We start from the raw sequence: 22,954 nt of genomic DNA on the forward strand, positions 1-22,954 counted from the left end.
CTTCATGTAAAATTACATTGTTAAGTCTATAACTTTTGCACTGCCTATATCTTCTTCTAGAATAGGTTCCATGAATGCAGGTATTCTGGTGTTCAGATCTACAGCCACAGTATTCCACCTGGCACATATGAGAAGTTTAATATCTGTAGGCTCAGTAGTAAATAAATGTACATTACTTTTGTTCTTTTTTAAAAAAGATTTATTTATTTTAGAGAGAGAACACACATGCACACTTGGTGGGAGGGCTGGAGGGAGAGGGAGAGAGAGTCCCAAGCAGACTGTGGCCTGCGTGTAGAGCCTGTCACAGGGCTCGATCCCACCACCCCAAGATCACAACCTGGGCTGAAACCAAGAGTCAGATGCTCCATTTGGCCACCCAGGAGCCCCTCTTTTGTTCTTTCTTGACTTAATTCCCATGCATCACTTAAAAAAAAAAAAAAACCTTTAATAACCATGGTTGGAGCAAATTTAGTCTATATGGCCAGGACCTTATTCTTTAGGATATTTTCACAACTAAAGTATAACCAACAGGAGACCAATTTCTTCTGCTTCCTCCTGCTTCTCTTCTTCCTTCTTTTTACTCCTCCAAACTCCATCTTCCCAAACTTTGTAGGTGAGAATGAAAACATAAATACTCCCTTCTCTCCCTCCGTATTCCCTGCCGTTATGCAGCCTGTGTTCTTTAGAGCACAGTTTTCAGCAGGTGCAGAACCTCCGTGAGGCAGTAATGCCATTTCTTTTCTAACCCTCGTCCTCGGTCTATGCTAGGGCATCCGTCTTTCCTGACATCATCACTGTGATGTGTATTTATCTCTCTAATTTATCTTAGGAGATTAGAAGAAGGATAAAGCCCCATGTTTTAGTATTCATGGTGTTATGGCCCATCAGTTTGTTTAAGAGAAATAGGATGTGTTTGAAGTAAGAATTTGTTCAGGACAAAATCAGAAGTGTTATGGTTTCACTTCAATGATGGTGCTTAATTTCTAGGAGTTGAGGAGTGCTGAAACAGTTGGCCGTACTCTCATATCTCCAGCTCTTTCTGGGAAGGATTTTGTGAGAACTGAAGGCACTCTGGTCTTTGAACCGGGCCAGAGAAACACCATATTGGATGTCATCCTAACGCCAGAGACAGGTTCTTTAAATCCATTTCCTAAACGCTTCCAGATCGTGCTTTTCGACCCAAAAGGTGGGGCCAGAATTGATCAAATGTATGGGACTGCTAACATCACTCTCGTCTCTGATGCGGATTCGCAGTCCTTCTGGGGACTTGCGGATCAGTTACAGCAGCCCCTGGATGGTGACATTCTCAACAGAGTACTCCACAGCATCAGCATGAAAGTGGCCACGGAGAGCACAGATGAGCAGCTCAGCGCCGTGATGCATTTAATAGATAAGGTAAGAAGCCCTCGTAAGCAGTAGCAGTTGGGTTAGTAAAACTTCATAAATTAAAAAAATAAAACTATTATCATGTCAGTCATCATGAAATTATGATAGGGTTAAGTTTCTGAACATAAGAGTGGAATTCATCATAACTGACACTGTACTTGTGTTTGGATGTGACTAATGTCTGTCTGGAAATCTGTCTTAAACCTGGAGAATGATCAGTAATCTACTGCAGCAGTAAGGACAGCCCAGTGTCTGAAAGGGGGCATCAGATGGCAGAAGCTAAAAGCTCTTTCTGATTCTTTAGAAACTGGATAAATCTCTTTTGAGACTGCATCTCAGTTTTTTGAGTCCATAAAAAGAGAAATTACATAGTTCTTTCATGGAACAGGAGCTCTTGCCCTCTGCTTGTGCTCTGCTCCTCCTGGGCCCTGAACACTCCCTCAGAGAAGGAGAAATAAGAAATGACCAGATGATTTCAGGCATTCAAATGGTGTGGCCTTAGATCAACCTGGTTTTCTTTTTAACCCATTTATTTATTTACACTTCCGCAAATGATGAAATTAAATGGAGATGTAACCTAAAAATGTAAATAAAAGAAGAGATCTGAAAAGAATTATTATTAAAGGAAAAGACTCTTATGGGGATTTATTTGGGGCTTTCTTAAGATATTTCTTATCAATATATTTATATACAAGCATGAAAAACCTTGAATACACATATGTGAATTTATAAATACTGTATTTTTACAAGGTGACCCTTTAAATACTTAAAATGCTAACAATGGAGTTTTAGACTATCATGCCTATTTTACTTCTCATGGTGTCTCTTAAAATACAATGCCTGAAAGGTAGAAAAGAAAATTATAAAGCACACAGTCAAGAAGAGGAAGCCCTGCCAAATAACTTGTAAAACAAAGAGAGTGACTGCTATTTCATGCAGAGAAGTTCTGGAGATAAGAATTCACTATGGGACATACTGTTATTTAAACTTACTAATGATGAAATGGCATAGGACAGTAACAAGTTGATTTTGGCCAAGAGGAGGGAAAGAATGCACAGTGGCTACATTTTAGAAAAGAGAACCTTTTTTTCATATGATTTAGAGACGATAAGGACATTCCACTCCTTTTTTTTTTCTCAATGAGTTATATAAGAGAGCTACGTAAAATACATACATATTACTGGTCTAGAATCAGCATCTCTTTAGTGTTGTCAAGTAGTATATCTTGATTGGTTTTCATTAGATCTGTCATGAATAATGAAACTGAATTATGAAAGAAACTCCTACAGAAAAGTGTAATTAATTTTTTTGAGTAACCATTAGCAAACATTATTTTTATTTACTTATTTTTTTAAGATTTTATTTATTTATTTGACAGAAAGAGACGGTGACAGAGGGAACACAAGCAGGGGGAGTGGGAGAGGGAGAAGCAGGCTTCCCACCCAGCAGGGAGCCTGACATGGGGCTCAATCCCAGGACCCTGGGATCATGACCTGAGCCGAAGGCAGCTTAACTGACTGAGCCACACAGGCGCCCCACAAACATGATTATTTTTAAATCATATTATTGTTACTAAAATTTTTTTAATGTTGTGGTATATTGTTTTCTCAAATTCAATTTTTACATGTATGTCATTACTGAATTCCTGTGATTTGAGTAACTGACTTATTCAATAATACATTTTATAATATATTTTATATAATATTCTATGTAATAATATATAAAGAAAACTGAAAAATTCTGCTGAGTAATATGAAACACTTGAATAAATAGAAATCTATGCCTTGTCCCACAAGAGGACAACTCAGTATCATAAAGACAACTGTTTTCTGTAAATTACCCTATAGAGGCAACATAATCCCTATCAAAGTATCAGTAAGTTATTTTTTTTTAACCTGGACAAAATGATGCCATTATTTACCTGGAAGAATATACATGTGAGAATGGGCAGAAATTTTATGAAAAAGAAGAAAAATGGTAGGGACCTCACCAAATATGAAAAATATATTATGAACTTACAGTGGTTAAAACGGGTGATGCTGGTATGGGCATAGACATTGACATGAATGGAATAGAACAGAAAGTGCAGAAATAAATGCAAGAACATATGAAAATCTCATACCTGTTAAAAGTGACATTTCAGATTAATGGGTCAAAAATTCTTATTTTGTAAATGTTATTGACACAGGTGACTTAATCATTTGAAAGTAAAACAGAGCTGGGTCTGTATCCTAAACCCTACTCCAAAATAAATCTCTGACAGATCAGAGATTGTAAAACTGAAACCATAAAAGTTTTAGCAGAAAACATGGATGAATTGTTTTTAATATGTAAGTTTGATGTGGGGAAGTTCATTCTAAAGCATAAAACAAAACCCAGAAGCCATAAAGGAAATAAGTTTATGAAACTTGACTATATAACATTTAAACAAAATTTCATTCTGCATATACCACAAGGAAAGTCAAAAGACAACTAATGTTCTATGTCAATTATATCTCAATAAAACTTGGGTGGTGAGGGGGAGTAAGAAAAAAGACAACTAACAGATGTGGGAAACACTTGTGCAAATACATGTGTAATAGAATGTTTATTTCAAATTACAATAACAAAAGTTGGAAAAAATAATAGCCATTAAGAGGGACCTTATGTATTCCTAACATACCAAAAAAAAAAAGTAAGAAAGAAATTATATTTTAGACATTTATAGTAATGCAAATAAGACAGTAATGAAACAAGCCCTGAAAATGTAGATAATCACATATAGTGAGGTTGAAATTTCAACATTAAAACACAGGATGCCCTGTTAAACTTTGAATTTCAGGTAAACAATACATTTTGCAGTATATCACAAATGACAAAATAAATATTTGCATGAAGTATTTAGGATATACTTGTCTCAAACAATTATTGGTTGTTTATCTGATATTCAAATAGAGTCACCTGTGCTTTACCTGGCAAGCATTTTTATTTCCCATATGTACTTAATCCATATATATCTCTAAGGTATCCTCAAATTCAAGAGTATAGAGTAAGACTTCCAAGTACTAGATTGAACTTCATTCTATTAGGTCTTGTATTTTGAGTGAAATTGTTTCATATTTGTAAGTTTTATTTTCCCCCAGATTCTAACTTCTTAAAAATAAAATCTCTCTACTATGTATACATTTTTTATATGACGAACTCAATAAATCTTAGATATTGTTATTATACTCATCAGAAATGACTACTTATTTATGTTCATAAGAAGCCCTTTTATATGCTTGTTGTAACTTATAGATTTGTTTTATTTATCTGTTATATTTTCTCTGAGTTCTGGGAGCATTTCCTGAGCTCTTTTTCCATTTAACATACTCAGTTTGATTGTTTCAGGAGTCAGTGGGTTGTTCGCTTCCTTCATTGCAATTTTTATTTGCTCAATTTTTACTTTGTTAAATTTTTACTTTGTTTCATTGCCAGATAGGTAAATAGATTTACTTTGTATCTTTTGTCATCTTTTCTTTGTGGAGTATTCTCCATTCTTCCTTATTATCTTTGAGATGGATATTCTTATGAACTTAGATCTTGAGTTCAGCTATCAGCTTGGCACTGTGTAAATTGCAAAGCTTTAAAAATAATATGGGGAGCATAGGCAACTTCCTCAATGAGCTCAACTGGTAGGAGCAACAGACAAATCATTTCAGTGTTGTCAAAGATTCATTAATAAAGGTATGTGCAAGTTACAAAGGGAGTGATTATGTATATTGGCAAGTGAGCACAGTGTAAATCACAGAGAAAGTGATGACTAATTTGGATTTTGAAGGATTTATAGGGACTTCTCAGATATAGAAGAATAGTGGAATAACAAATCAATGGCTTTGCACCCATGCTTGGTCAGACAATAAAGATGTGGTCCCTGTCATTCTGGCAAGGAAAAACAAAATAAATCATGAAGGTGATTTTCCTCTTACTCTCCTTGTCCCTCAAACAAAAAATAACCTAGTTCTTTAAGGAAGGAAGGTTCATACTTCCTGATAAAGGCAAGAGTGCCAGGAGTTGCTGACTACTCTTGATTAGAAAAGGATTTTTTAATTTGATGTTTTAGAAATTTAGTGGTAGATTGTGGCTTCTGTTCATGGAAAGACAGGTAATCAAGAATAATCTTGCTTCTATTGTTGGCAAATATTCTTATATTTATTTCCTCAGTTGCTGAAAAGAGAAAAGGAATTCTTGGGGTAGATATAAAAGTGAGATTACTTCTAATTCATGATGTTAGTTATTGTAGTTAAAAATAAGTGACCCATGCAGCCATTTGGGGCTTTATCTAGTTATTAAATAAAAAATATTTTGCTTATCATGACTCTTCTTTATAAATGATTATGCTTTTTTAAAGTGCAAGTATATTTGAAATATAATTTTGATACCAATTTTTCTTAAATTCTTCATAGATTCTTCCTTATTTTGCTAATTTTAATAACTTAATAAAGAACATATATTGTACCATACATATCATTAAAGCAGTTTTATTTTTGAAGATATTTTTTCATACTGGAATTTTTTTTCTAGATAACTGTTGAAGGAAAAAGCCAAGCATTCAGTATTGAAAATCGAAATCTTTTTTATGAGATTCTCTGTGCTCTTATTAACCCAAAGCGCAAAGACACTAGGGGATTCAGTCACTTCACTGAAGTGACTGAGAATTTTGCCTTTTCTCTGCTGACTGATGTTACCTGTGGCTCTCCGGGTGAAAAGTAAGTATTTTTTAATAATAATACCTTATGTGTATTCCCTCACAGTTTACAAAGTAATCTGCAATGCAAATTGACATTTAGATGTTGTAACTAAGGATTATATAGTCAATGCATTGAATCTTTTTTCTTTTAAAGATTTTATTTATTCATTCGTGTGAGAGAGAGAGAGAAGGGAGGGGCGGAGTGGGAGGGAGTTAGCAGACTGCTCCCCATGCAGAGACCCATGCAAGGCTGGATCCTAAGACCCTGAAATCAGGACCTGAGCCAAACCAAGAGTCAGATGCCCAACTGACTGAGCCACTTATGCGCCCCAATGCATTGTATCTAATGGGCAAATGAAGTTATTTGAAGAAAACACAGTAACTATGTCAAGAAAAAGGAAATTATTCTGTCAACAACACATTCCTCTTGTTTTGAAGGGTCCGTTAGGAATTTAAAAAATGGCTTATTGCTTACTCTTATGATAGTAGAAGATACATTCTGAATAGAAATAAAGGAAGATGATTCCAACTTTTAGACATGTTTTGATGTGCTGTTGCAGTGGAATTCCGGTACAGTTTCATCCATTTGGAAGCAGCTCTCCCAGTGTTGAACTTCAGAGTAGTTGTTTCATGGTTGGAGTTTCATAGCAGAAAGCAAGCAAGAGAAAAAGGAAAAAATAAAATGTGGCTTGTGTTCATTATCAACTCTATAATCAATTTTGTAACTATGTTAATATTCTTCAGAAGCATGGTGTTTTAAATTGCATTCAGAAGGTAAATTGAATCACTGTAGTACAAAGACCTAAATATTTTTAATTTCTATTTGAGTTAACATAAAAATGGCAGATAATAGAAGTTGGTTAGAAATTGAGATTTCCTTCCAATTCTCACAGAGTAATACAGGTTATTTAAAAAGCAGTGACTCTTGGGGCACCTGGGTGGCTCAGTCAGTTAAGCAACTGACTTGGTTTGGGCTCAGGTCATGATCTCATGGGTCCTGACATTGAGCCCTTCCTCAGCCCCCACGGAGGAAGGAGCCTGCTTGAGATTCTCTCCCTTTACCCCTCTCACCCCCATGCACACATGTGCTCTCTCTCCCACTCTCTCTCTCTAAAATAAGTAAATAAATCTTTAAAAAGCAATGACTATTATTTAATGGGACATGTCTGATTAAAAGTGCTTATATAATTCTTTATAACATTTATTATTTATTTGCTGATGAAGGCTGTCATCAGCATTTTTAAGTCACATTGAAATTCAAGGATATTTTGAAGACTATGTTTTAAAAATCTGGTATAAGAGAAAAAAATAAAAAAAATAAATAAAAATCTGGTATAATAATTTAAGTCACCCATTTAGGGCCATTTATGAACTTTGACAGGTTAATTAAAATATCTGTTGAATATGTAAAACTTTTAACTTTAGTTCTTAGATCACAAGACACATGAAGTTCAAAGAGAGATAGTCAATCCAGATATAAAAGACTTATAAGAGAGCTCAAGGAACAAAATAAGAAGAACTGATATTAACTGTACCTCTGCTCTAGTCCTGATTTGTATTAGATTGAACAATATGAAGTTGCCTTTTTTGTGGGTAAAATAGTATATGATATACTGGAAATTTCATATGGTTCAACATAATCCTTACTAAAAATTATACATACTTTAGTCTTATGAAAGATCATTTTAAGCAGCTGGTTAAAGGTGGGGCTGGAGCTTTTACTATCCCCATCTGCAGATACAGATATAGCTTTTGTCCAGGGTCACATGATTAGTTGTGGTAAGATTCAATCCCAGGCCAGCCTGACTCCACAGCCCCTGCTGACCACCAGGATTTGTGGTCAGAAGAGACTGTAACCATTTGCTTTATAACAAAATCTCCACTTCCAGCCCTAAATGTCTCTCTGAGACCCGTGACCAGTAGTTTGGCTACTTAGTGCCTTTTATATGTGTCTCCAGTGTCTTCAAAACCTCTGAAATGTATAATTTCTTTACTTCAAGTAAGTTTGTAATGAGTCCGCAATGTGTGTGTGTGTGTGTGTGTGGTTAAAAAATATCCTTTATTGTTTTTCTCTCTTGGACTGTGTTCAGTTATGTTGTCTAGTGAAGTCAAATAGTTCATAGCTTTATAATTCCCCATAGTCCCAATCCTTTCCTTTTGTTTTTCCATATTTGTACAATATCACTAGAATATTGAGGTTGTTTTAGATGTGAACCACCTACCCTGCTGTGAATGTTGATTTCCATATTTGTGCCCTCAAAGGCATAGTGAGAACTCAGAAGAGTATAAGATGCACAAAAGGAGTTACCTTTTCTGCCTTGTTGCCTAATATATTCCCTGTCCTAGAATGGTATCTGGTATGTGGTAGATTCTCAGTGGTTATGGTATAATGAGTGAATAAAATAAGTAAATGGATCAATATGTTTCTGCCATGTGTTTCTTCTCCATAGACTTACCTTTCCTTCTGAGTTGTCCAGGGAAAGGAAACAGCACGTGCAATGGCAGTCAGCCAAGAATAGTATGGTGTGTTTGGGGAGATCATCAGCCTTTAAAGATTGAACATAGAATAAGCCAGGTAGGATTCATATGTGTGAGAGAGAGAGACTCAGGATTTTAGAGGCATCATGTTGAGGACAGTGTTAAAGGTTAAAGAATAGAATAAATCAAGAAATAGGGAGACTACACAGGGAATAATTGTTCAGGTAACATGAGGGCTGAAACTGAGGCATGAACTTGGGGAGGATGGTAGCTTGAAAACAAGTAAGTGGTAGAATTATCATATAGGAGACAAACATAGAAAATAAGAGAGCGATCAACAGTTTTTTTTTTAACTTGGAAAACTCTAAAGTTGGTGGCCATTCTGATATGTGTTATTTTTATATTATCTTAAGCAGTATTCAGGGGCAGCTGCTGAGAGTGAAAGATTTGGGAATTGAGCAGGGATGTTGAGAATGATGACATCTAGAACGATTACTTGGAAGCCAAGTAAAAACAGTGTCATGTCAAGTGGCACTGAGGGCACAGCCATAGTCGGTCACTGGATCTGTAGTGATACCAGTCTACATATTCATGTGGGGTTCTCCCCCTCACTTCAACCAGGATGTAAAACACATTGTGGGATCGATCAAAGTGAGTGTGGTGGAAGGGCATGGTGGATACATAGGGGGTTACAGTGTCAGGGAGAGTGTAGTCATTTGCCAGTGAGAGGGGCCGGAAATTTGGCCCACTAGTGTCAAGGCTGGATGGAGTCACCATGCATTGGTCTCAGTCTGCCAAGATACTGGAGTCCAGGATGGCACTGATGGGCTAAGTCTCAGTAGATTCCAGGGAGAGTGCGGAGAAGGGTATGCAGCAATGTGGCTGAGCTTCACTGGTCTCACTCACATTCTGCCTAGTCAGGGTGTGCTGGAGGGGCAGCTTTGACCTTAGAGTCACCAGTGAAGATGTGGAAGGCTGGACGGGGAGATTAAGAGATGAGTTTTTGGTGAGCTATTGTGAAGATGTGGGTGGCTTCTACGGATTGAGGTGTTAGGAAGAGTCTTGGACAACAAGGGTCTAGAGCCTGGGCGAATGGCTGGATGAATGATAGATATTTGAAGGCACTGATTCAAATGTGGTAAAGTTATGGAAGATTTTTAAAAAATATTTGTTTGAGAAAGAGAGAGGGAGAGAGAGTGAGTGGGGGAAGGAACAGAGGGAGAAGGAGAGGGAAGGGGGAAGGAATCTCAAGTCGACTCCATGCTGAGTGGGAGCCTGACCCGCTGCTCAATCTCACAACCCTGAGATCATGACCTGAGCCCAAACCAAGAGTCAGAACCTCAACTGACTGAGCCACCCAGGTGCCCCATGGAAGATTTTTTTTTTTTTTTTTTTTAGAGAGAGAGGATTTAACTAGAGGAAAAAAGCCCTTCCCCTTTCCTTTTCTTTCTCAGATTTTCCATTTAAAATTCTCTGCTCCATTTCCCAGGTTAGGGATTTTGGCAAAGGTATCATTTAGATTCATGATTTAATTATAATACTCCCTGTCTGTTGTAGCCTATATAACTTTTAACATTTAATGCATGATTTTTATCCTAACATCCTAATATTCTCCAAACTTTTTCAGGCATGTTTCAGATCTGATTTATCTTTGTATCTCTTCATTGTTCATAAACATGATGGGTTCAAGACAAGATTTATCAGATTCCTTGGGGGACTGGTTAAAAAATAAGACTTGTAGAACCCCTAGCCTTCTCTCCAGCCAAGGATTCTGATTTAGTAAGTCTGGGGTGTGATCTAGAAATCTGTATTTTTAAACACACTTCCAAGTGATTTCAATACACACTGAGGTTTGGAAGCACTTTCACTGAGCACAGGATCTTATGCCTACAGTGTTTGAAACAGAGCTGTCGAAAAGGTGAAGATCCCAGCTCTAGGCTGTTTCTCTTACAAATCACATGGTTAGATTCGAAATGCTCTGATGGAGGTAAACTCTTGATGAAAACATGCTCTAGGTATATAAGATGGAAAACCCATGTTTTAGATTACATGGGGGAATCAGGCAAAAGGATGCAGAAAGTACTGTGCAAAAAATCATGACAATTAACCACAAAAGAGCTTTGCTACCTCTGGGCTGGTAATGTCATGGTTTTGCATAAAGAACAGAGCCCCTGTGTTATGCATTTTAACAAATATAAGTGGATATGTGTATATAAATGCATGCCATTTTAGCATAGCCTTTGCTTTTCTGTTACAGAAGCAAAACCATCCTTGACAGTTGCCCATATTTGTCCATACTGGCTCTTCACTGGTATCCTCAGCAAATCAATGGGCACAAGTTTGAAGGAAAAGAAGGTGATTATATCCGAGTTCCAGAGAGGTTATTGGAGGTTCCAGATACAGAAATAATGGCTGGAGAAAATACATGTGAATTAGTCCAGTTTACAGAATATAGCAGCCAGCAGTGGTTTATAACTGGAAACAATGTTCATGCCCTGAAAAATAAGGTAATCTATCATTTAAAGATTATGTGGTTGGAATCAGATTTTTCCTTAGCAGACACACTCCTCAGAATGCATTCATTTGATCAGATTTGTGGTAAGGACTACACATGGTGAGCTAATTATGAAACATGTCCCATGTCCCATCTTTATGAACTATTTGTAGAATGTGTAGTCTCAAATAGAATAGGAAATATTGCCTTCATGTTTTATTGAGTAAAATATATACAGTGGGGAAAGTGAAAAATGTAGCCTTCACTAATATTATATCATATTATATTCTCCACTCCTGATGAAGTTGGACAGTTAAAGTGAGCATTGTCAGCTGAAGACTGCTCAGGAACTGAAGGGGAGGTAGAATGTTTGCATGAAAAACCAGTCAGATTCCCCACATTCATAAGTCAGCAAATTATTTAAATAGTGGCATTAACCAAGCGACTAGAGTAACTAGGAAAATGAATCGAAGTTCAGAATTCAGTCATGACATTGATTTTAAAATATCATCCATTTCTCTGTTATTTGTGGCACTGCAGGTACTGTCTTTGAGTGTGAAAGGTCAGAGTTCACAACCCCTGACGGAAAACAATGAGATTCTCTACAGGATTTATGCTGCTGAGCCTAGGATTATTCCCCAGACGTCTCTGTGTCTCCTTTGGAATCAGGCTGCTGCAAGGTATTTAATAATGCTTTAAAATCAAAATTCAGTCCTTCCCCTTTCTTCTGCCATGGAGCCCAGTTTTGTAGTGAATGTAGAGGGTGGCCTCAGGTGAGACTTCGGAGTAGAGAAAAATCTCTTCCATAAAAACAACAAAGCAGCGTAGGAAATGGTCTAGTATTGTGCAGGTAGCAGGTGCAGTGCAACAACTAAATATGTGTTTAGCACACTATTTACTTCTTTATTACTGCTTCCATTGGACCTAGTGTGACTTCTGCTTAATTCCACATGACCTTTCTGTGGTTATTGGTTAATTTACTGGGCAGGAAAGGAAATTTTCTTTGCCCCTTCCATCTGGTTTATGGTTCTGGATCTGATGCTCTGTGTTTAGAGGGATTAGCAGGGATTTATAATTCTAGTCCACCTATGGCTTGGAGTACCTTTTGGAATTAAACCATATACAGGAATGGGAAGAAGAGAATGATTCTTCTGTAGAATCTCCTTGGCTTAAGCTGGCCTCAAGTTTCTGAGCTGTTCTATTACCCAGAGCTCAGTCAATGCTGGAGAGTCAGACTTTGCTGGCCCAGATGGTTTAGGGTCCAAATCGGTCACTTGGTTCTCTTTATTTCTGACTTTTAGCTGCACAGACTAAAATTATAAATACATTTAACAGCTTTGTTGGATAACCACCTGTCCTCCAAACAGCAAAATTCTGGTTAGTCTTTTTCTTTGTGAATAAATAATTTTCAGTTGAAATTTCAAATGCCTGGTGAAAGATCTTAAACTTAATACATAGGTACTGTGCCATCCTTAATACATAACTCCTAATGAATGTTTCAAAATTGCATCTGCGGTCGGGGTTAAGTTTTATGTCCTTAGAAAAGTAAAGGTTTCAAGAGGCACTAAAAGGGAGGAGGCCCCAAGCAGTGGTCCATGAGGAGTGCTCAGAAGGCTTGGCACGGAACACTACATTTGCTGTAATCATGACAAAGGTTTGTGTTAAAAGCCAGATCTTATAGCAGAAACATTTGAAAGAACCTGGGCAACATTTAGGTAACATAACTGGCTGCAAAGGAGAAAAAAAAAAAAGATGGAGAAAGAAACGTGGAAAATCTTTTAAGGAACTTACGCGGTTCGAAATAGAAGGAACTGTGAAATGAGGAAGGGTGAAGAGTGCACATGCAGTGTCTCTGTCCCTCTCCTGGGGTTTTCCAGTGAGAGCGAGGCATGCCTTCTGATGAAAGCCTGGGGTGCGTTTGCTTCAGATTAGGCACGAGCACTGCTCTGTTGAGAGGACCAGCTTCTCAGGTATCAGGAATGTGTTTGCAGGTTTAGTGAGTATTGAGGCTGCTTTTTAAGGCATCTTGTGCGACCTGTTGTATCATGTCTAGGATGAGATGTTCCCTCCAGTGTCTTTTCTTGAAAATTGGTCTGCTTAATGCTTGAGTAAAGAACACTTAAGTTCACTAAGTTATTTCTACTTGAAAAGCCATCTCAAATACCTTAAGTGTTGATAAAAGAGCAGTAGTGACCATTATGTTCTCGCCCTAGCTGGTTGTCTGACAGTCAGTTTTGCAAAGTGGTCGAGGACACTTCAGACCACGTGGAATGTGCCTGTTCATACATGTCCGTGTATGCAGTCTACGCCCAGACCGACAACTTGTCTTCATACAATGAAGCTTTTTTCTCTTCTGGATTTATATGTGTCTCAGGTTAGTTGTAGTAATTTTGACTCTTTATAAGAATGAAAGTCTGTTTTCCCATGTTTGCAAGATGCAAACATACTGTAATTCATCTGTACTAGGAGAAAGTAAACTTTAACCTTGTCTTATTCATTACTTCATACAATGGATGTTTATAGAAGGCCAACTGTGTACTGATATAATGAGTAATGAGGATATAATAAAGGATACAATATAATTCTATAATAAGGTATAATAAAGAACAAGACAGTTCCAACTCATAATGAATATAAAATATAGTGTGAGATGGAAGCTAGATAACAGGGAAGGATAGAATTCTTAGTGTGGTGAGATAGAGGGCAGGTTCTCCAATATAGTGTCAGGATTGTCTGAGATAATACATACAAAGCATTTTGTATTTTCATTTAAAAAACCAAACATACAGCCTAGGAGCTCTAAATATACTCAACCACTGTGTTAAAAAATAAATTGTCTTTCATCTTTTACATCTAGACCCCATTTTTGGCAAGAATAGGAACCTCAATTGTATTAACGTCTGTCAGATTATTTACCTACACCGTAATTTTTGAGAACTATAGGACTATTCTCATTTGCTCTATTGATTATGTACACGGGAGTCTGAGAATTCCTTCAACTATATTTCTATTCCCTACACTCACTCATTCCATGCTCTAGGTCATCCTTGACAGCCCCTTGCTGCTTCTATGAACAATGCCCTATACAGAGAACTGCGTATAGGGCGACTCTGGAGCCAGATTGCCTGGGTTCAAATCCTTATTCTGCCAGTGGCTAGGTGTGGGACCTGGGGCAAATTACTTAGTTTCTCTATACCTCAGTTTCTCCACCCATAATAAATGATTTTAAATTGTATTACTATAAAAGGATGGTAAACCTACTAACTCAGACATTTTGATATCCTACTTTAATAATGTTTTGTCTGTAAATGTGATTATCACTGCATTTGTATCTTTTCTATTTGATGTGCAAACAATCCCTCTAATAATCTTTATTATGAAACTTTTGTGGAGGTAGGCATAAGTAATTAATTATTATTCTTTGTCCTGGTTATTTATAATCTTTCCAGTATAATTTCATTTTATAAGATTATACATTTCCCTTAATTTATCTTAATTTTAAACCTAACAGATTCAATAGCAAAAGTTAATAATTTTGTATTCTTAATAACATCTTTTATAAGGTAACATTTCTTGCTTGATAGATTCTTCTAGGTCCACATAGTTCTCAAATCCTATTTTATTTCATTGCTAATATATTTACAAAAATTTCATAGATATAAAATAAAGCCAAAAGGTAAAATGCTACAGTAAAATCTAGATGTAATTTTATATATTTCCATGGAGACATAAAACCAAGTGCTGCTGTGACCCACAAAAATCCCTTGCTTGTTCTAAATACATCAGTACAGAGTTTTGAAAACTAAAGAGAGAATGTTATCCTGATTCTATAGAAAACTAGCAGGACTGTAACATATTTCCTGGAAGAATTGCTAATTAATATATCTCTTTTTTTTTGCAAAATCAACACCTAAATATCAGTATCTGCTTTTATTCTTTTAACTTAGAGTCATATTTGAAATTATTAGGTTTATTCCTCTCTGTCCATGGCATATTGTAGTGTATATTGCATGTTCTGTAGATTAGTAGGAGACATAAAGTCCTGTGTTAGGATCTCTGTTTCCACTGTCATGGAGGATGATTGTCCATGCCTCTGATGGGCCCCAGGAACTAGGGATGAGAATTTTATGTATCTTATATACATGTTTCATTTTATTTATTTTTTATATATTTCTTTATTTCAGTGTGGGGCTTGAGCTCATGACCCTGAGACCAAGAGCTGCATCCTTTACTGACTGAGCCAGCCAGGTGCCCCTTACATACACATTTTATAATTTATGTCAGATCACACCAGATATCCATCTGAATTTGGAAGCAATCTGACCAGCTTTTTTTTATGAAACGTGGCAACATAATTAGGAAGTAAACCTTTTTATTTATTTATTTATTTTTTTCTTATTAAACTTTTGTTTTAATGGGTCTCAAAATTCTGTGACAGATTTTTGGTCAAGTTGTTTCCATTAAAAAGTACTGATTTTAAAAACTAATAACTTAAAACTGCCACACACACACAAAAATAACCATGGTCCACAAAACATTCTCCTTTCCTTCTGAAGGTTTTACGATGCATTGTTATCATTAACCAGTCTTTTACTATGAAACTTAAATGGCCAATTGACACAAACAGTTCTGAGACCATTCTTCCACCACTGATTAAGACTGGGGTGGCAGGTATTGGGGATAATACTCATTTAGCCTTCTAAGCTTTCTGGGCAGACTTGGTGACCTTGCCAGCTCCAGCTGCCTTCTTGTCCACTGCTTTGATGACACCTACAGCAACTGTCTGTCTCATGTCACGAACAGCAAAACGGCCTAGAGGAGGAGAGTCAGAGAAGCTCTCAACACACATAGGCTTGCCATAACAACAATGGCAGCATCACCAGATTTCAAAAACCTCGGACCATCTTCCAGCTTTTTTCCAGATCGACGATCTATCTTCTCCTTCAGCTCAGCAAACTTGCAAGCAGTGTGAGCTGTGTGACAGTCCAGCACAGGTGCATATCCAGCACTGATTTGGCCTGGATGGTTCAGGATAATCACCTGAGCCGTGAAGCCAGCTGCTTCCATTGGTGGGTGATTTTTGCTGTCACCAGCCACATTGCCACGACGAACATCTTTGACAGATACTTTCTTGACACTGAAGCCCACATGGTCCCCAGGAAGAGCCTCACTCAAAGCTTCATGGTGCATTTCAACAGACTTTACTTCAGTTGTAACATTGACTGGAGCAAAGGTGACCCCCATCCCAGGTTTAAGAACACCAGTCTCGACTCGGTCTACAGGGACAGTACCAATACCACCAATTTTGTAGACGTCCTGGAGAGGCAGACACAAGGGCTTGTCAGTTGGACGAGTTGGTGGCAGGATGCAATCCAGAGCTTCAAGCGATGTGGTTCCACTGGCATTCCCATCTTTACGGATGACTTTCCATCCCTTGAACCAAGGCATGTTAGCACTTGGCTCCAGCATGTTGTCACCGTTCCAACCAGAAATTGGCACAAATGCTACTGTGTCAGGGTTGTAGCCAATTTTCTTAATGTAGGTGCTGACTTCCTTAACGATTCCCTCGTATCTCTTCTGGCTGTAAGGTGGCTCAGTGGAATCCATCTTGTTAACACCAACAATTAGTTGTTTTACACCCAGTGTGTAAGCCAGAAGGGCATGCTCACGGGTCTGCCCATTCTTGGAGATACTGTCTTCAAATTCACCAACACCAACAGCAACAATCAGGACAGCACAGTCAGCCTGAGATGTGCCTGTAATCATGTTTTTGATAAAGTCTCTGTGTCCTGGGGCATCAATGATGGTCATGTAATACTTGCTGGTCTTGAATTTCCACAGGGAGATATCAATGGTGATACCACCTTCACGTTCAGCTTTCAGTTTATCCAAGACCCAGGCATACTTGAAGGAGCCCTTTCCCATCTCAGCAGCCTCCTTCTCAAATTTTTCGCTAGTTCTTTTGTCAATCCCACCACATTTGTAGATCAGATGACCAGTAGTGGTAGACTTGCCTGAATCTACATGTCCAATGACGACGATGTTGATGTGAGTCTTTTCCTTTCCCATTTTGGTTTAGGTTGAGTGGTGGTTTTCACGACACCTGTGTTCTGGCGGCAAACCCGTTGTGAAAAAGCGTAAACCTTTTTATTTAAATCAGGATAGATCACAGTGTGTATCTGTTACAGTTCTAGTTTACAGGTCTGGTTATTATACTAAAGCGGAACAACGAAAATGATCAAAGTGGGTGAAATGGGCACACAGGCCAAAGAGTTTAGTAATTCTCAGCCTAGAAAAATGAAAGATGAAGGTATATACCTGTGCCTTTTAAAATTGTAAACCGGCTTACCAAATTCCAAGAAATTAAGCAAAGGTTATCTTTTGAAGCTAAAAAGATAGAGAGGACAAGTGAACCATAACTGTGCACTTGGTGTAACACTGTGAAACTCACTTTCAGAGGTGATTTGGAAGAAATACAACTTAAAATAACCTTTGATGATAGTGCCATAATGCCATAATTTTATAGTGTAATTATTAAGGAACCGAGCATGGTTTGAGGTAGACGGGACTATCTGGAGGATAATGTCAAAGAAGCCTACCTTGCTTCCTGTAACTGTTGATGCTGTACTAATAGAGACTATTGGACTGGAATCACTGCAATTTTGACTTTAAATACAATTCCTGTGGTCTTGTGATCTGAACAAGACCATGTAGCATTCCATAATCCATCTCAGTTTTAATATCAATATGTGAACTAGGTCTTATGTGATGCACTTGCGGCTGAGTCTCCTTGTTTGGAGGGCTTTTTAGCTGAGATTAGAGATGGACCAGAGATCTGATCTCACATTTATGTCATTTGTCCTTTTTTTGTTCTTTCACGGTAGAGAAGTCATTTAACACATTAGTCAAACTAAAGCTTTCCCTTTTATAAATGGCTAATGGCTTTATTTACTTGACGGATTACTAAGTGTATACATGTCAACACAATGTCAGTTTTACAGTTAAGTAACAGAAAATAATTGCCCATAAATTGCTAAATAGTAAGACTTACGGGATAAATAAATCAGTATAATCCAAAGTCCTCTGAGGGGTGCTTATTCTTTTGTCCAAGGTTTATTAAACTGCAAGACTATTCTAGTTATGCCTTTTATGTTTTACAAGCTGAGATTCTGATAGTTTTTCCAGGAAAAAAAAATACTTTTACCAGATGTCACCTATTCATTTCAAATTATTTTTTAAAGTAAGAAATTCTTCTAAAATTTTGTGTCACCTTCTTCCAAAAATATCAAGTTTATATTCACTGTAATCATTGTCCTAAAATAACCATTATGATTATGGGGGAAGGTATATCAAAACAGCTTCATTCTATCAAATGGGAGAGTAGTTATTAACATGAAGAATAGGAAAAAAATGTATAAGAATTTTTTTAAAGCCAATTGAAGAGATAACTGCAGGTTGTAAGTCAGAGAGCTTAGTTTTAATTCTGACATGGCATAAAAATGTTGGGTTTCTCTGTACATATAGGTGTATTATTTAGGATGAAGCGGGCTGCAAGTAACAGAAGACAGCTCACATTTCTTAAATTTAGTTCAAGGTTGATGAATTTGTTACCTCAGTGGTGTCCTCAGGACCCCACCCCCTTCTCATTTTTCTGTCTTGCTCTCCTTGAAGATTTTGTTTTCTTAGTCTTGCCCCTACATGGTCTTGAGCTAGCTGCAGCTCACTGCATCACACAACATCTAGACTTGCCAAAGGAAAGGCACTTATTTGGATCATGTTTTAAGAGCAATGAACAGTTTCCTGAAAACCACCTAGAATGTTTTCCTGCACATCTCTTTGCCCAGAATTATGTCCTCTGACCTTTCATAAACCAGTCTGTGTCTGGGAGAATATACAGCTAGAAATATAGACACAAGGGCAGTAGGGTAGCAAGTAACTACCTTTTTGAACATTGTGTCTCCATTGCTCAACACAGCCACTGATGTATGGTGGTTTCTCAATAACTAGTTGTTACATTAATAAATAAATGAATGTACATTGTTGATCTGACATCCTCCAATAATTAGGTGTTCTTATGACTATGTAAGTCAACATCGTACTTTGAGCTCCTAAACCATCTCATTTTAGCATTTCTAATAAAAATTATTCTGAAATACAGCATACTCTTTTTTTGCTTTGACTCAGGACAGTTTAACACAGCACTCTCCAATAGATCTTGCTGTAATGATCGAAATGTTCTGCCCTGTCCAGTATGGTAGCCACTAGCCACATCTGGTTATTGAGCCTCTGAAATAGGACTGGAACAAGTGAGGAGCTGAATTTTTCATTCTATTTAATTTTAATTAAATAAAATGTAGATAGCCACGTGTGGCTATTGAACCTCTCAGGGTTAACACTCTGATTTTCTGGAGGCTGGTCTCCTGGCAACCGCATCCCTCTGGAAGAAATCCTTTCCCCCAGTACACAGACCTTGTGTTCTGTAAGGTGATTCATATTGACTTTTGTTCAACAGAGAAAACTTTTAAGGCTTGACAATTTTGTTTTCCTGCCTTTAGCTTATTAGTAGCAGTAACCAGGAGGCACCATGCTGAGAGGAGAGGGACAGCAATGTGGGAATCAATAAGGATGAACAACAAAAAGTAAAAAAAAAAAAAAAAAAGTAACAGTTACAGCTAGCATTAGATGGGAAAATAGAAAAAAAGAAAGCTTAACATAATAACTGATTTAATTAATGTGTAGTGAACATTTGGTTTTGTTGAGATTTATCTGTAGAGAAGACAGAGACAGATACAAAAGTTATGAACATTTTTCAGAGATTTCATGGCAAAAAGTATTAATATTTGGCTAGTGGACAAAGCAATAATTTGGAAAGTATATCCTGTTCTTAAGGGATGTCAATAGATAATTTTGCTGGGTATGCATATTCATATATAAACATTACGTATGTTGATACACATACACACATTTAAATATTGTGTGGATAGGTAAGATCTTTGATGATCCAGTTTGATGATAGCAGAGGAATCTAGCAGTTCTTTAGAGTTTTTTATCTAAATCAAAGATTGCCAATGTTGTTTTGTTAAGCGTGGTTTATCTTACCCCTCACTTTCTAATGATATAGAAAAGTCATTTGTGTTAGTGAACTTATTAATTGTTCTTTTCCAACTGAGTATATAACCTACACTGTGCTAGGAAAAAAAAATAAAGGGGGGCACCTGGGTGGCTCAGTTGGGTCAGCATCTGACTCTTGATCTCGGCTCGGGTCTTGATCTCAGAGTCATGAGTTTGGGCTCCACATCGGGCTCCACACTGGGTGTGGAACCTACTTTAAAAGGAAAGGAAAATTATTCAGTTGGCTGCTTGTTGTTTCTTTTCTTTTCTTTTTTTCAAAGATTTTATTTATTTGAGGGGCACCTGGGTGGCTCAGTCGTTAAGCATCTGCCTTTGGCTCAGGTCATGATCCCAGGGTCCTGGGATCAAGCCCTACATCGGGCTCCCTGCTCAGTGGGAGTCTGCTTCTCCCTCTGCCACTCCCCCTGCTGTGTTCCTGCTCTTGCTATCTCTTTCTGACAAGTAAATAAATAAAATCTTTTAAAAAAAAGATTTTATTTATTTGAGAGAGAGAGCACAAGCAGAGGGAGCGGCAGGCAGAAGTGAGAAGCAGGCTCCCGGCTGAGCAGGGAGCCCAATGCAGGACTCAGTCCCAGGACCCTGGGATCATGACCTGAGCTGAAGGCAGACGCTTAACGACTGAGCCACCCAGGCACCCAGCTGCTTGTTGTTTCTACATAATTGTCAAATTATGGGGTCAATTTTTTAAAAACTTGAGAGTATACCTTTAAGTAATACCTAGAATTGTTATACTTTATTTTTTTTTAAAAAAAATTCTATTTATAGTTAACAACATTTTGTACACTGTGATTTACATATTTATATTAAAGGAATTTAAATCAAAAAATTATTACAACTTAAAAAAACGGACTTGTAGATTTAAATCATGTATGCTAAATGCAGCTATTCGCTATCAGGTAAGAAAATAAAACGGAAGTACTTAGCATATAATGCTTTAAGAACTTGGAAACTGAAGTATTTATTTCTTAAATCTAAGGTATTCAGGATCTTTCCCAAGGCCAGCTGAGGCTAGGGAACAGCCTGCTTGAGTTTTTTAGCACCTGCTCCCCTAAATAAAAAAATGCATCCAGATCACTATCATGCATTATAGTTACAGGCTGATAGAATCTAGCCCATTTTCCCACCACTGGCTTTGAATCCAGGACCACCACTAGGTGTCATGCTAGCATTTTAATTGAAGCTTAGATACTTAATTAAATATTATTGAGCTGGTCAAGTTTAACTGTACTAAATTTATCTCATGAAATGTGAGTATAATGGAGAATTACCAAGTTAAGGGAAAAGGCTTTGAATAAGCTCTTCTTGTGAACTAGGAAAAAAAACCGGTTGAGTCATGTATATTTCTCCTTTGTCCAGCACTAATCCCTTTGCCTCACATTGTTACCATCTACCACAGTAAATGTAGAGTTAAGCACATATTTGTGATCATGTGGCCTATACTGACAAAAATTTGCAAGGCCTTGCTTTTGAATCAGTATATTATACACATACCCCCTCTCCCCCCAGCCAAACCTTGAGTTTAAACTAGCTTTGATCATCACAGGAAATTCAAAGTGTACCTTGGTGAGTTCAGAGCATCAGCTTTAGGAGTTTATAGACTACCTAAGTAAAGGTGCAAAGTCAGGCATGACTCTGCAGTTTCTGGATATACTGTGTACCTGTGTGGGTGGATTTTGGAGGCAGCCCCAAAACCTACACACCTGTCCCAGATCACCCTAGAACAGCCATCCTAAAAATGGATTACTTTAGATTTCTGGGCCAAAAGCCTTGACTAATGCAAAGACTCACTTCCTGTGTGGAACTTTGTCTGACTTATTAAAATCTAAACATATGGAAAGCCTTTCCCAGAAGGAGTTATGAGAGGCATTGCTGTAAGGAATATTAGGGATAGACCCCATGTGGGCACTTTGCAGATGCCCAATCCACTTATGTCAATAGGCAGTTAGGTCCATAGCTTCAGAGAAGCTAATGAGAGAGCAAATGTTGAATAAATGCAGTGTCTCCTTGTCAGGGAGGCATTGATAAATGAGATAATACATGCAAAGTACATAGCAAAGCAGCATATACATGCCAATTGTTATATTTTGATAATTCTTAGACAAAATAAGGCTATTAAGGAAGAGAGGGATTAAAGGCTTACGTGAAAAAGCAAATGGATTGCCATTTGCAGCACATTTAAATTTTAGAACAGGAAATACTTGAAAAATATGTATATACTCGGGGCCCCTGGGTGGCATAGTCAGTTTAGTGGCCCACTCTTGGTTTCAGCTCAGGTCATGATCTCAGGGTGGTGGGTTCAATCCCTGCTTTGGGCTCTGCCCTCAGTGCAGAGTCTGCTTGAGATTCTCTCTCCCTCTCCTGCTCTCTCTCTCTCTCAAATAAATAGATCTTAAAAAAATATATATGTATATACTCTGTACTTAAAACATGTTATTAAAAGAAATTTATACGAATTGCAAGATAAAAGATTTGTGTGTTAGTGCTGAGTTTCTAATCATCGCCTTGAAGTAGTATAAAGAGGTGAATTCTTTCTTAAAGAAAATAAGAATAGTTTACTCCACTTAAAAATGTGGATGTTTAGGTTAAAAGTAATCTCAGGGGGAAAAACACATTTTGTTCCTGGTTTTGGCACCCAGTAGTGTAAGGTAACTCTTAAAATTCATAATTACCACTGTCGTAATTACATAACTATTCCTACTAGATAAAAAGGGAGTAATTACTGAGCCTGAGTTTTGGTTGTACCATTTACAGTTTTA

The 22,954-nt window shown here is 37.4% G+C and overlaps 1 protein-coding gene across 1 annotated transcript in view; it reads left to right on the forward strand.

Moving 5' to 3' along the window:
- Positions 1–22,954, forward strand: part of ADGRV1 (adhesion G protein-coupled receptor V1) — a 502,011-nt gene that overhangs the window by 193,827 nt on the left and 285,230 nt on the right. Inside the window, exons 78-82 of the mRNA XM_028091942.2 lie at positions 988–1,395; positions 5,929–6,113; positions 10,830–11,079; positions 11,607–11,746; positions 13,280–13,440. Of these exons, the coding sequence (XP_027947743.2) occupies positions 988–1,395; positions 5,929–6,113; positions 10,830–11,079; positions 11,607–11,746; positions 13,280–13,440 (1,144 nt within the window). The remainder of the gene's footprint in view (positions 1–987; positions 1,396–5,928; positions 6,114–10,829; positions 11,080–11,606; positions 11,747–13,279; positions 13,441–22,954) is intronic.

This window comes from Eumetopias jubatus, unplaced genomic scaffold (genome assembly GCF_037043125.1).
Source record: "Eumetopias jubatus isolate StellerSeaLion01/CBP00866 unplaced genomic scaffold, mEumJub1_p1.0 scaffold_5, whole genome shotgun sequence".
NCBI classification, from domain to species: domain Eukaryota; kingdom Metazoa; phylum Chordata; class Mammalia; order Carnivora; family Otariidae; genus Eumetopias; species Eumetopias jubatus.